The 13174-nt window shown below is 35.8% G+C and overlaps 1 protein-coding gene across 7 annotated transcripts in view; it reads right to left on the bottom strand.

Annotated features, from left to right (window-relative positions):
• ERC1 (ELKS/RAB6-interacting/CAST family member 1) overlaps positions 1-13174 on the bottom strand; it is a 370818-nt gene that overhangs the window by 245638 nt on the left and 112006 nt on the right. For all 7 annotated transcript variants that reach the window (XM_027857322.1, XM_027857320.1, XM_027857325.1 and 4 more), the window contains one exon: positions 12962-13129. In XM_027857322.1, coding sequence (XP_027713123.1) covers positions 12962-13129 — 168 coding nt within the window. The remainder of the gene's footprint in view (positions 1-12961; positions 13130-13174) is intronic.

Here is a 13174-nt window from a genome sequence, read left to right as displayed (position 1 = left end):
TCATATCCTCTGACCATTTACCTACTGGAGAATGTCTTTTGATTTTATATGTCAGAACCTTATCAGAGATATTTGATAAAAAGCCTTTTTTCCAAATCAACTGATTTCTTTATCATGAAGGGTGCATTGATTTTGCCAGTGCTAAAACTATTCCACTTCCATATAATTGAAATTATCTATTTTTATTTTCTGTAATCTTCTATATTCCTTGTTTTTTTTAAGAATTCACTTCCTCTCCTTGTGTACGGAAAAGTACATGCTCTAATTCTCCTTTTAATCTCTTTTTTTTTAAACTATGTAATGTTTACTATTCAAGTCACAAATCCATTTTGAATTTTTTAAGGCATTTAGTGTAAGCCATTGAACTAAACCTAATTTCTATCAGACTGTTTTCCAGTTTTCCCAGCATTCTTGACAAAAAAAGGATGACTCCTCCAGGTAATTTATGCTCTTGAGTTTATATAAAACTGGCTTATTAAGTTAAATTGTTTCTGATTCTTCCTTGGCTAGTCTATTATACTGATCTATTTTTTAATTTCTTAAGCAGTAATAGTTTATAGTATATCTTGAGCTCTAGCACTATTATCTCCCATTCATCCCTACTTTTTTTCATGATTCCTTCTAATTTTCTAGATTTTTTTGTTCTTCCAAATAAATATTATTAGTATTTTATCTAATGCTGTAAAGTATGTCTATGGTAGTCTGATTGATATAGCATTGAATCTGTAAATATTAATTTACATATTGTCATGAACACTGATAATCTCTATGTTGCACTCTATTTTTTAAAAGAGAATGTTGTAGATTGACTCCTGGATAATTTATGAACTTTTTAGGTATTCTGAATTGGACTGTCTTTTCTATTATTTCATCCTGCATTTTTCATTGGTATATAAAACTCAAACAGCAAAGAGATAAAATTTTGTTTCCTATTGGAAATTTCTTTCTTGTGTCCCCTCCTTTTTCTTGTCCAACTGCTATTATTCAAAGCATCAAATAATTATATAAAATATTACACCAAATCATTAATAATAAAAAGAATGCAAATCAAAATAATAATAAAATTAATGCATCATACTCAACAAAATGATAAAAGTGACCTAAATAAAAGGAAATGTTCACTATTAGAAGGATTGTGGTATAGGTAATATTTTTTAAAAACAAGATATCAATAAAAAGTTTTGTTTTTTTTTTAAAAAAGATGTGGTTTTTTTTTTCCAGGCAAAAGCTTGGGATCGCTGAATTGAGCTTTATCAATTGGAAGAGGTAATCCAGCTAAGCTGTTGCCTTCTATTCAAAACTCTAGACCTAAATAGTAGTCTATCTCCACATTCGTGTCTCAGATACATACACATACATGTGTGTATGTGTTTATGCATACACAAACACATATGCATATATATGCTGATTCTACAGATTATCCTCTAAGTCAGCACTTCTTAAACTGTGGGTCACAACCCCAAATGGGGTGGCGAAAAATCTGGCAACAGTAAAGCGTTTCTGAACATGCAACAACCAAAAATTAATTAAAAATCAAACACATAATGAATCCGAGGTGTTTCTGGCAGCATACAACTTCACTGCAGCCTTGGTTCTGAACACAAAGCACGCTCACTTTGCACTGCACATGCCCTTAAACGGGGCTGAAACACAAAAAGGATAGGGAATGGAAAAAGTTTAAGAAGCCCTGCTCTAAGCAAGAAACATTTTTCCCCATATATGGATGGTCAGGCCAAACTATTTCTGCCCTTGTTCTAACACTAACTCACTTTTAAGACCTTGAGAAATTTGTTTTTGCCACTGTAGGGCTCAATATTTTTACTTGTAAAATACAAGAAAGATACCATGGCATTGTGGATACAGAGGCAACCTGGAGTCAAAAGGACTACGTCCAAGTCACTTAACCTCTCAGTTCTTCAGACAATATTCTAAGACTTTAAATCACAAAGCAGGTGCCAACCTGCATTAATAGAGGGAATTTCTTCACCATGAAATTGCTGATAAAAGTACAAGTCTAGTCCACAATATATACATCAAATAGAATGAGCATTTTAAAAACACGTATTCTAAGCAAAATACATTGCTATGTGCTAGACAGATATAAAGCTTAAATGAGATAATACTCAAGCAACTCATAAATCTGGCTCCTAAGACTAGATAATCTCCTTAAAGCAAAAGAACAGTAAGATTCAGATGAGGTCTAAGCCCAGCCATTAGTACATGAAAAGAAAGGGAAAATAAGTGCTCCGAGCGTAACTGGGGGAAGAGTAAGGTATTATATCTTCACTTATATAACTTTCCTCCTATAAATAACATTGAACATGTACACGTGTGTGCATGTGTGCATGTATGTGTGTGTGTGTGTGTGTGTGTTTTAGAGACAGTGATCTGGTGAATGGTCTGAGAATTTGAAAAAAGTTTGCAATGTCTAAGAATAGAATAAATGAGAAGAGTTAAAAGGTAATTATTTAAATCAGAGTTGTAAAGAACTCAGATTTCTTCTTCTTTTCCTTCCCCTACTTATAAGTAATAATGTTATGCAAAGCAGAAATCAGGTATCTTTTCTTCATATGACATTACTATTATATGTCTAGAGAGTAAAGGAAGAATTTGTTATATTGTACTATAGTGGGCTATTGTCTATGGACTTCCATTATTCCATTACATAGAATTCTGTGCTGTAATAGAATTTTTTAACTGTATCAAATCAGAAACAGGGGTATCTGGAGACAGCTATAATCAATTAACTTATGTAGTACTATGAAAAAATAAAATTATATAAAATCATATAAAACATAAATATGCCATTAATGTATTAATTGTGATTTATCAACTTAGCAGGAATGATACTAATAGTAGTCTTCTAGCTGAAACCAGAATTATACTAGTACTACTAATACCAACAGATAAAATGTCAGCTGTTTTCTTCTTTTACAGATAGTTGTTGCTTTATAAAAGTAAATCTACCTTCTTTATAAAGCAATTTTTACTTAATGTAAATCTACCCCTACCCACCCATTTCACTTAGCCTATATAACAAAGGCATAATACCTTCACACAAGTCACAAAATTGTACCATAATAATAAACAGAATTATGAAAGGTAAAGTTAATGATAAAGCATGCATAGTACTGTAAAGTTAACATAGGTGTGCAGTATGTTGCCCCTTCCCCACCCACTACACCTAGTCTTTATCACCAAGGGTTGGCTGGGCAACTTTTTTAATGAAGGTATGGAGAGATGGTTGGACCGTGGTTCATGGAGAGTTAGTTCTTCTAAGGTGGTATGATCTAAGCAGAGGCATAGTCACTGCTCTCCTGGACTGTACTCTGGTCTGTGAGTGACCACAAATATGGCTTTCTACCCTGGAACTGCGACCAAGGTCCTTGCTCACCTGTGGCTGGAAGTGCTAATGGGCTAGGGTTCCTCTTCACCCTGCGACTGCAACCCAGAACCAAGTACCCATCTGACTCCCTTGCCATCTATGGCCTGAGAGATTCGGAAGTCACTGCCACAGATTCAGTTGCTCTCCTCCCCCTGCTACCCCCAAGTCTTGCTGGTGGCTTGCACCAGGAGTGGCTCACTACTGGCTGCCTTCTACAGGGGTCGAGGGCCTCACTGTTACTCACTGCCGTGCAGCAAGACCTCACTGCTGCCCTGCTGGTTTGCCTCATAGTGCAGAGTGCACTAAACCAAGCTCCTGTCTTACCCCAGTGGGATAGACCTTTCCCCCTGACCCTTTAAGCTGTCTTGGGCTGGAATACTGTTTCACACTGTCCCTTTGTTGGTCTTGTGATGGCAGAATTTGTTTTGAGGCATCATTTTAAAGTTTTTTGAAGCAGAATTTGGAGGAGGTCAGGTAAGCCCCTGCCTTTACTCCACCATCTTGGCTCTGTCTCTTCCTAGTCTTTGAACTTTTAAAAATCTTGAAGTATTTCGATCCATCTTTTCAAAAAAAAAAATTCAAATTATGAAATGCTTCTGCTAGCTGTTTTGCTGTGAAGTGTTTTGGTTTGACTTTGGGTTCCAAAGCTTCCCTTTCTTCTCCTACAATCTTTACAGCTATCAGCTCAATCAGATCCTCATTCAGAATCCTCAATCAGATTTCTTTCAGAATTCATTATGTTAAGTTGAATTTTCAAATTTATAAGTAAGAACTGTCTGTATTACCTCTTCATCTTTCCAATATCTAATCTTCTCAATGGAATTTAATTCTGAGTAGCACTACTAAGTCTAATCTTTATTTTTATGTGTGTCAGGTGTTAGGATAGCAAAAATAGGACACAGATTAATTAATTGGGAAAAAAAAAAACAAGGTAGAATATGACCAAGCTCCAACTCTTTTTGTTCAAGGCACAGAGAAGATAAGAAAAGAAAATGAGAAAAAAGAACAAGAAAGAAACCAAGAGTTTACTAAATAATAATAGCTAGATTTTATACAGTGCCTTAAGCTTTACAGCACTATACAAATATTATCTCCTTGAATACCAACAAGGCTGAGAGGTAGGAGCTATCATCATTATCCTCCTTTGACTCATTTGGCATATCCTCCACAAAAGAATACACACAACAAAATGCAAGCCATCCTCTAGGTCAAGGATTCTGAAGAGAGCCTATATACTTGTATGGGGAAAAAATAACATTTTAATTTTCACTAACCTCTAACTGGACTTTTGAATTCTCTCAGGAATGATTAAAAAAATAAAAACACATTATTGTGAGGAGTATACAGGCTCCCAAGGGGTCTATGATACAAAAAAACTTAAAAACCTCTGCTCTAGGCTTATTTGAGATTACATAATTCAAACTATCCATCTGCTGCCCCTAGTTCTTACTACTAAAAGGTCAACCTCCTTTTCTGACCCTTTATTTCTAGGTGACATCACTCGTGCCATTTCTCACATGTAATTCCTCACTGTTAAAATGCAGGAATTTATACCTACTAAGTTTTTTCTTCCTTGCCCCTACACATCACTTGTAGTGTCTACTGTTCTGAAACTGACTTAAAATTTAAAGGGCTTTGTAAATATGAGCTCTTATTAATAGTATTCACATCCATGCAGCATCACAAGAATACTAGTGTTAAAAAGGATTATTGCATTAGGACACAGTTTGAGATTGCTGAAAGCACTGCACAATTTCCCAAATGCAATGTACCCTGCTTTCTTTCTCCAAGTTCTCTACTATACTTAGCCAGGGGATGGGAATAATGTACAGAATGCCTAGATGTACCTAAGTATTTTACTGACCTAAACAGCTCTGGCAGGTAGCTGTAGAGAACAAGTTTACAACAAATACCATAACTAAAACATGCATATATAACGTAACTAAAATTCTCCCCTCCCCAAAGAATGGTTCCTAAGGTTCATTCCTCCCTACTCTCACCTCTATAATGATATAAGGCTTCATTCCTCCTTCCCTCCATCCCAAACATCACACAAACAAGAGATCAGGTTGTGCTACTTTTATAAAAATGTATACCTATCCGTGGGTATACAAATATACATATACATTTATGAGAATGAAGACGGTATACGAGTACTTTGCTGCCCTCTGCTAGGACAGACTCCTGATAGTACAAATTTTTGAAACTATAGTTCTCCATTCTTCTCCTAACAGTCTTACTGAGTATCAAGTGTCTCGGTTCACTGCCTGGTGAGTCTTACCTGAGCCCTGACAGTTTTAAATTCGTGGACTCCTGCTCACGAGAGATTGCTTCTGCTTGGCAATACCCTCCATTCCGGGTACTGCCTCTCCAAAATCTCTGAATGCTTGGGAAAATCTTTAATATCCAAAATGCTTAAAAAAAAACAAACCAGTAACATCTTATAGCTTACCAAACTGGTCTCCCAACCTCGAATTTCTCGTCTCTCCAATACACAGTCCACACAGCTACCAACTTAATTTTCGTAAAGCTCAGGTCAGACAGGACTCTCCCCTGTTCAATAAATTCCAGTGGCTTCCTATTATCTCTAAGATCAAGTACAACTCCTTTATTTGGCATATAAAGCTATTCACAACCTAAGTCAAGTCGGACCTTCCAGGGATATTAGGCATTATTTCTGTTTGTCCTCTGTGTAGGTCAAAGTGGCTTTCTTGGAGTTTCTCACACATGGCAATCAGTCTCCGTATCTGTGACTTTTGATGGGCTGACTCTCATGCCAACATCCACTCCCTCCTTGTCTTCAATCCACAGAATCCCCAGTTTCCTTCAAAGCTGATATCCTCAACTGCTAGTGGAGGGAAGGAAATATTTGTAACCTCTCCCCAATATCCTTTCATTTCTATATTTATTTTAAATCAATTTTAAAATATGCATACATTGCCGACCCTGAAAGAATGTCAGCTCCTTGAAAGCAGAGGACAGTGCAGTTGTCCTTGCATCCCCAGCACCTAGCACAATGCTTGGCATATTTAATAATTTAATTAAGCCATTTAACAAATACTTCTTGTCTGTTAAGTGATTCCGACATGACACTACTGAAACTAGCAAGGTAATCATTACATGGTCTCAGAGGCCAATCATGGGGACTGGGCCAACTGTTAGCCAAATCACCCTTGTCACGGCTACCGCCACTTGTGAATTTTCCAGTAACCTTTCGATGACGTTAGTACATATGGCCTAGCCAGCAGTTCTCAAACTTTTTGGTCTCAGGACTCCTCTGCACTATTAAAAACAATGAGAACCCCAAAAAGCTTGTGCTTATGTAGATTATATCTATTAATAATTATTGTATTAAAAAACTAAAACTGATAATGACAATAAACCTATTATATGTTAACAAAAATTTAAAGAAAAGTAACTATATGAGGAGAAGATGGAAGCATTTCCAATAAGATCAGGGGTGAAACAACAATGTCCATTATCACCACTGCTATTCAATATTGTACTAGAAATGTTAGCTTTATCAATAAGAGAGGAAAAAAAATTGAAGGAATTAGAAACAGACAAAGAAGAAACAAAGCTATCACTCTTTGCAGATAATATGATGGTACACTTAGAGAATCCTAGAGAATCAACTAAAAAACTACTTGAAATAATAAACAAATTTAGCAAAGTTGCAGGATATTTTAATAAACACATAAATCATCGGCATTTCTATATATTACTAACAAAGCCCAACAGGAAGAGATAGAAAGAGAAATTCCATTTAAAGTTACTGTAGAGATTATAAAATATTTGGGAGTCTATCTGCCAAGACAAACCTAGGAACTATATGAACACAATTACAAAACTCTTTTCACACAAATAAAGTCAGATCTAAATAACTGGAAAAACATCAGTTGCTCATGGGTAGGCCAAGCTAATATAATAAAAATAACAATTCTACCTAAATTAATTTACTTATTCAGTGCCATACCAATCAAACTAACAAAAAGTTATTTTATAGAGCTAGAAAAATAATAACAAAATTCATCTGGAAAAGCAAACGGTCCAGAATATCAAGGGAATTAGTGAAAAGAAATACAAGAGAAGGTGGCCTCGCCGCACCAGATCTTAAATTGCATTATAAAGCAGCAATCATCAAAACTGCTTGGTACAGGCTAAAAAATAGTGTGATGGATCAGTGGAATAGGTTAGGTACACAAGAGACAACAGTCAATGACTATGGTAATCTACTGCTTGATAAACCCAAAGACTCCAGCTTCTGGGATAAGAACTCACTATTTAACAAAAACTGCTGGGAAAACTGGAAAATAGTATGGCAGAAACCAGGCAAAGACCAACATCTTACACCTATCAAAATAAAGTCAAAATGGGTACACAATTTAAATATAAAGGCTGATACTATAAGCAAACTAGGAGAGCAAGGAATAGTTTACCTCTCAGATTTGTGGAGAAGGGAAGAACTCATGCCCAAAGAAGAGATAGAGAACATTATGAAATGCAAAATAATTTTGATTACATTAAATTGAAAAGGTTTTTACACAAACAAAGAAAATACAACCAAGATTAGAAGGGAAACAGAGATCTGGAAAGCAATTTTTACAGCCAGTGTCTGATAAAGGCCTCATTTTCTAAAATATATGGAGAACTGAGTCAAATTTCTAAGATTACATGTCATTCCTCAATTGATAAATGGTCAAAGGATACGAACAGGCAGTTTTCACAAGAAGCAATTAAAGCTATCTATAGTCATATGAAAATATGTTCTAAATCACTATTGATTAGAGAAATGCAAATTAAAACAACTCTGAGGTACCACATCACACCTATCAGATTGGCCAATATGACAAAACAGGAATATGATAAATGTTGGAGAAGATGTGGAAAAATTGGAACACTAATGCATTGTTGGTGGAATTGTGAACTAATGCAACCACTGTGGAGAACAATCTGGAACTATGCTCAAAGGGCTATAAAACTGTGCATACCGTTTTGATCTAGCAATACCACTACTAGGTCCATATCCCAAAGAGATCACATGAATGGGAAAAGGACTCACATGTACAAAAATATTTATAGCAGCTCTTTTTGTGGTGGCAAAGAATCAGAAATTGAGGGGATGCCCATCAGCTGCAGAATGGCTTAACAAATTGTGGTATGTGACTGCAATGGAATACTATCATGCTATAAGAAATGATAAGCAGGCAGACTTCAGAAAAACCTAAAAAGACTTGCATGAACTGATGCTGAGTGAAGTGAGCAGAACCAGGAGAACATTGTACACAGTAACAGCAACAGTGTGCAATGACTAACTTTGATAGACTTAGTTCTTCTCAGCAATTCAAGAATCCAGGACAATTCTAAAAGACTCATGATGGAAAATGTTATCCACATCCAGAGAAAGAACTATGGAATCTGAATGCAGAAAAAAGTATACTATTTACTCTCTTTTTTTTTGTTTCTTATCTCTTGTGGTTCCCATTGGTTCTAATTCCTCTTTACAACATGACTCATGTGAAAATACATTTAATATGAATGCATATCTATAGCATATATCAGATTGCATGCTGTGTTGGGGAGGGGAAAGGGAAAAGAGAGGAAGAAAATTTAGAACTCAACATCTTAGGGAAGTGAACATTGAAAACTAAAAATAAATTAATTAATATTTAAAAAAGAAAAATAATTATAGTTCCCAAGACCAAAAAAATTAATGAGAAGAGTGTCACTGTTGTACATATTTCTGCAATTCTCTTTAATGTCTAGGTTAATAAATAACAGCTGAATTCTCATATCTGTTTCCATTGAGATATGTTATTTTGATTAAAGTTGATAAAAAAAAAACTAACCTCACACAGATAAATAGTTGGAAAAGAAAAGAGTATTTTAATAGGTAAATAAGGTCTTAGTACTATTATGGAAACAATTTTGACTTTGTGGAACCACTTAAAGATTCTTGGAGAACCCCTGAAGTTCACAGACCACACTTTGAGAAATAGTGATCTCAATAATAGTAATTTTTCATAACTTTGGTTTTTCTTATATGCCATATCATCTTGGGACTTGATGAAATCAGCACAAAGTCATCCGCCAACAGGAAAATCAGGAGGACCTCAAGATTTGTATGCAATTCCTCTTCTGACTCTGCACAAAACATCCTCTATGATAGTGGCAAATATCTTTGGCGACATACAACTTCATAGTCTAAGGAACACTGACCGAACAAAGCTAGCACCAGAGTTGAAATTATCAAAGAATCCTGTAACATCTAAACATGGGAATGAGAGACACTTTGCTGGAAGAAAGCCTTGAAGGCTACATTCTGCTCTCCTAAGTCAAACTTTTTTTTATAATAAATAACATCATGAGATCCTCTATTATCAACATCCTTCAAGCAACCATGTGATCATGCAGATGCTGATGAAAAAAAAAATTACTTCGGGGCAGCTAGGTGGCGCAGTAGATAGAGCACTGGCCCTGAAGTCAGGGAGATCTGAGTTCAAATCCAGCCTCAGACCAAACACTTGACACGTACTAGCTATGTGACCTTGGGTAAGTCATTTAACCCCAATTGCCTCACCAAAAAAAAAAATTACTTCAAAGTTTGAAATATTACGTGAGAGTTTTCACCTCACATTTTGATCAAAGATGCCTTTGAAAGAAGTATGGATCACTGTCATAGAGCAGAAGCTGACAAACAATGACTTGAGAGTTAAGAATCATTTTCTACATTTTTAAATATACTACATTTTATTTTACAATGTAAAAATTATTCTTAGCTCATTAGCTATACAACAGGCCTGAAGGCCTGTGGTTTGTCAACCCACTCTTAAAAAGGAGACCTTTCTGTGTAATATTACTGTTCATGATTTTTTGTAAACATCTATATTCTTACTTTCAGATATATCTGGGTAATATTGCTGTTCATGATTTTTTGTAAACATCCACGTTCTTCCTTACTTTCAGATATCACAAAATGAGATTTCTTAGTAACAAAATTCCATGTCCATCACAGATTTTCTCTGTGTATAATCTCAAACAGCTGATTTTTCTGACTTTACTTTCATTATGTGCCAAACAAAGATTCCACAACAACAAATGATAAAAAAAAGATTCAGCAAAGAAATACTAGCAAATTTATGACATTTCTTTTGTCTGTTTCATGATGATGATGATGATGATGATGATGATGATGATGATGACAGCAGCAGCTAACATTTACATAGGACTTTAAGGTTTACAAAGCACTATATTATGTTATGTCATCTGATGAAACCTTAAGGCTTCATCCTTATATGCCCTTAGGATAATCTGATAACTAAGTCTCATGCCAAGGTTTCTAAAGGCCTCCTTTTCTTCTGTGTTCTGTGAGACACAGCTACTTCTCAATCTTTTGCCATACTCCTACTGTTTTCCAAATGAGTTTATATTCTAAACTAGAATTACCCTTGGCTGCCACATCTCTGCTTGGCAAAGAGATCAAGAGTATTTGTAAGCTAAGGCTGCTTCTTGTCACTCCTGTCTCCTCACTATCGTGACTCTTTCACATCATAAGACCACAGAATTTAAGAATTAGATGGAACCATATATCATCCGGTCCAGTGCTTCTTAAACCATGGGTGGGGTCACGAGTGGAAAAAGCTTAAGAAGCTCTGATCTAGTCCAATCCCTACCCAAAAGGTACATTTTAAACCCCAAGTCACTTCCAACAAGTAGTCTTTCATTCTCTTTAGACTCACATTCAAATTTAAGTCTCAGAGTATCAATCTCTGTAACTTACTTTACAATCTAAATAACTTGCATTGATATAATGTTTAACACAGCTTGCTGTCGTTGTTCAATTGATTCAGTCGTGTCTGACTCTTCATGACCCCATGGACCGTGGTGTGTCCATGGAGTTTACTTGGCAAAGACACTGAAATGGTTTGCCATTTCCTCCTCCAGTGGATTAAGGCAAACAGAGGTTAAGTGACTTGCCCAGAGTCACACAGCTAGTGAGTGTCTGAGGCCAGATTTGAATTCAGTTATTTCTGACTCTATCCACTAAGTTGCCTCCTAACTTAGCTTAGGATCCCTATAGTTCTTCAAAGAATTCCTTTATATCTTCATCTTTGTAAGAGGCTTTGGCAAATACAACCTAGGTGTCTTCATAATGAACTTTTTGCTTATACTTACTGGGACTACACTGCAAAGCAACATTTGAGAACATATTGAAACTGAATCTGCCAACTTCTTTATTTGCTTCTCCAAACAGAAGCTATGGCACTAATACACAGTTAGTAGAGCTCTGAATTGACCCAATTACTCTGCAACGCACTGTGGAATTACGTGTATCTTTCGATTCAGAAATCCTACTTCTGAGCACAGAGCCCAAGAAGCTGAAAGGGAGAAAAAGTCCCATATACAACCAAATACTCAAAGTAGCACTTCTGTGGTAACAAAATTCAGGAAACAAAGTAGGTCATCAGACGGTCACCACATAAGGGAAATGATCAACAAATTGTTGCACATGAATATAATAGAATACTGCTGTACCATAAGAAACAATGAATATAAAGAATTCAGATGAACAGAGAAAGAAATAGAAACTGATTGAGAGTAAAGTAAGTGGTACCAAGAAAAAAAACAGGCACAACCAACTACAACAACATAAACAAAAAGAAAAAAGAAGAAATTACACCAAAAACTGTACAAGTGTGATAAGCAAACTTGGCCACAGAGAAGAGTTTGAAATGTGTACTTCCATTCCCTTTCTAGAGACGGGAGGGACTACAGTCATATCTATATATCACATATACTTGTCAAACATGCTTGACGTACTGGCTGGCTTGATTTGGCTAAACTGCCTTTTTTCCTCTTTTTTTTTTTTTCTTAATCTGTTGCAAAGGTCAGGTTGCTGGTCAGGGAAGAAGGTAGGCATAAATTTAGAAATGATGATATAAAAATAAAAAATATCATAAAAACAGTATTTTGGAAAAAACAACAAAGAGAACCTATGAGCAATCCTTCCATTTACCTGGAACTTCCTTACATCTTCTCATTTCTTGTATACCATGAGGATCAACACTGATACAGCTTAGTTCCTCTCCAGCAATGAATAAATCAACTTATTATGTCATTCTAAAAGTATTTTATACTTAGTATTCCAACAGATATATTAAGGTTTACAAATATTCTAAAAACTATTACTCTTAGCACTCTATTCTCCTTTTGTTGTTACTCTGGCAACTCTCAATGCAGAAGGCAATGGGGCAAAACTCAGAATTGAGGGCCACTTCATAATTTGTTTTGTTTAATGTGTTACTATGACCAAAGAATTCAAAATCTCACTGGCCAACCAAATGGGAATGGGTCTCTTGAAAAACAGCCTGGCTAGGCCCTGACAGAGGATTATAAGATCATATATTTAGAGCAGGAAAGGACCTCAGAGGTCATCTAGTTCAACCTTTTCATCTTACAAATGGAGAACCTGAGGTCCCAAGAAATTAAGCAACTTGCCCCGGGTCTAAAAAAGATAAATAAAAGAGCTACAACAAGCAAATGAAACAAAACAAAAACATCAACAACAGGATTTACCTCTGTCTGTAAGATGGCAGCTCTCTGCTCCTTCGCAGTCAACGATTCCTTTAGCACTTCGATGTGTTGCTTACTATCTGAGAACTGATTTGTAAGCGTTTCTAGCTTTGTCTGTAGGGCTAAGAGTTCTGTGTCCTTTCGGGACAGTTCCTGTTTCACCTGACCAATCTGGAGAAGAAAATGAAATTCAGTGAAGAAGAAAGGAAAAACATC

Source organism: Vombatus ursinus, unplaced genomic scaffold (assembly GCF_900497805.2).
Source record: "Vombatus ursinus unplaced genomic scaffold, bare-nosed wombat genome assembly UNPS02012082.1, whole genome shotgun sequence".
Lineage (NCBI taxonomy): Eukaryota > Metazoa > Chordata > Mammalia > Diprotodontia > Vombatidae > Vombatus > Vombatus ursinus.
The sequence above is the reverse complement of the archived record's forward strand: the minus strand, read 5'-3'. Positions and strand labels throughout refer to the sequence as shown.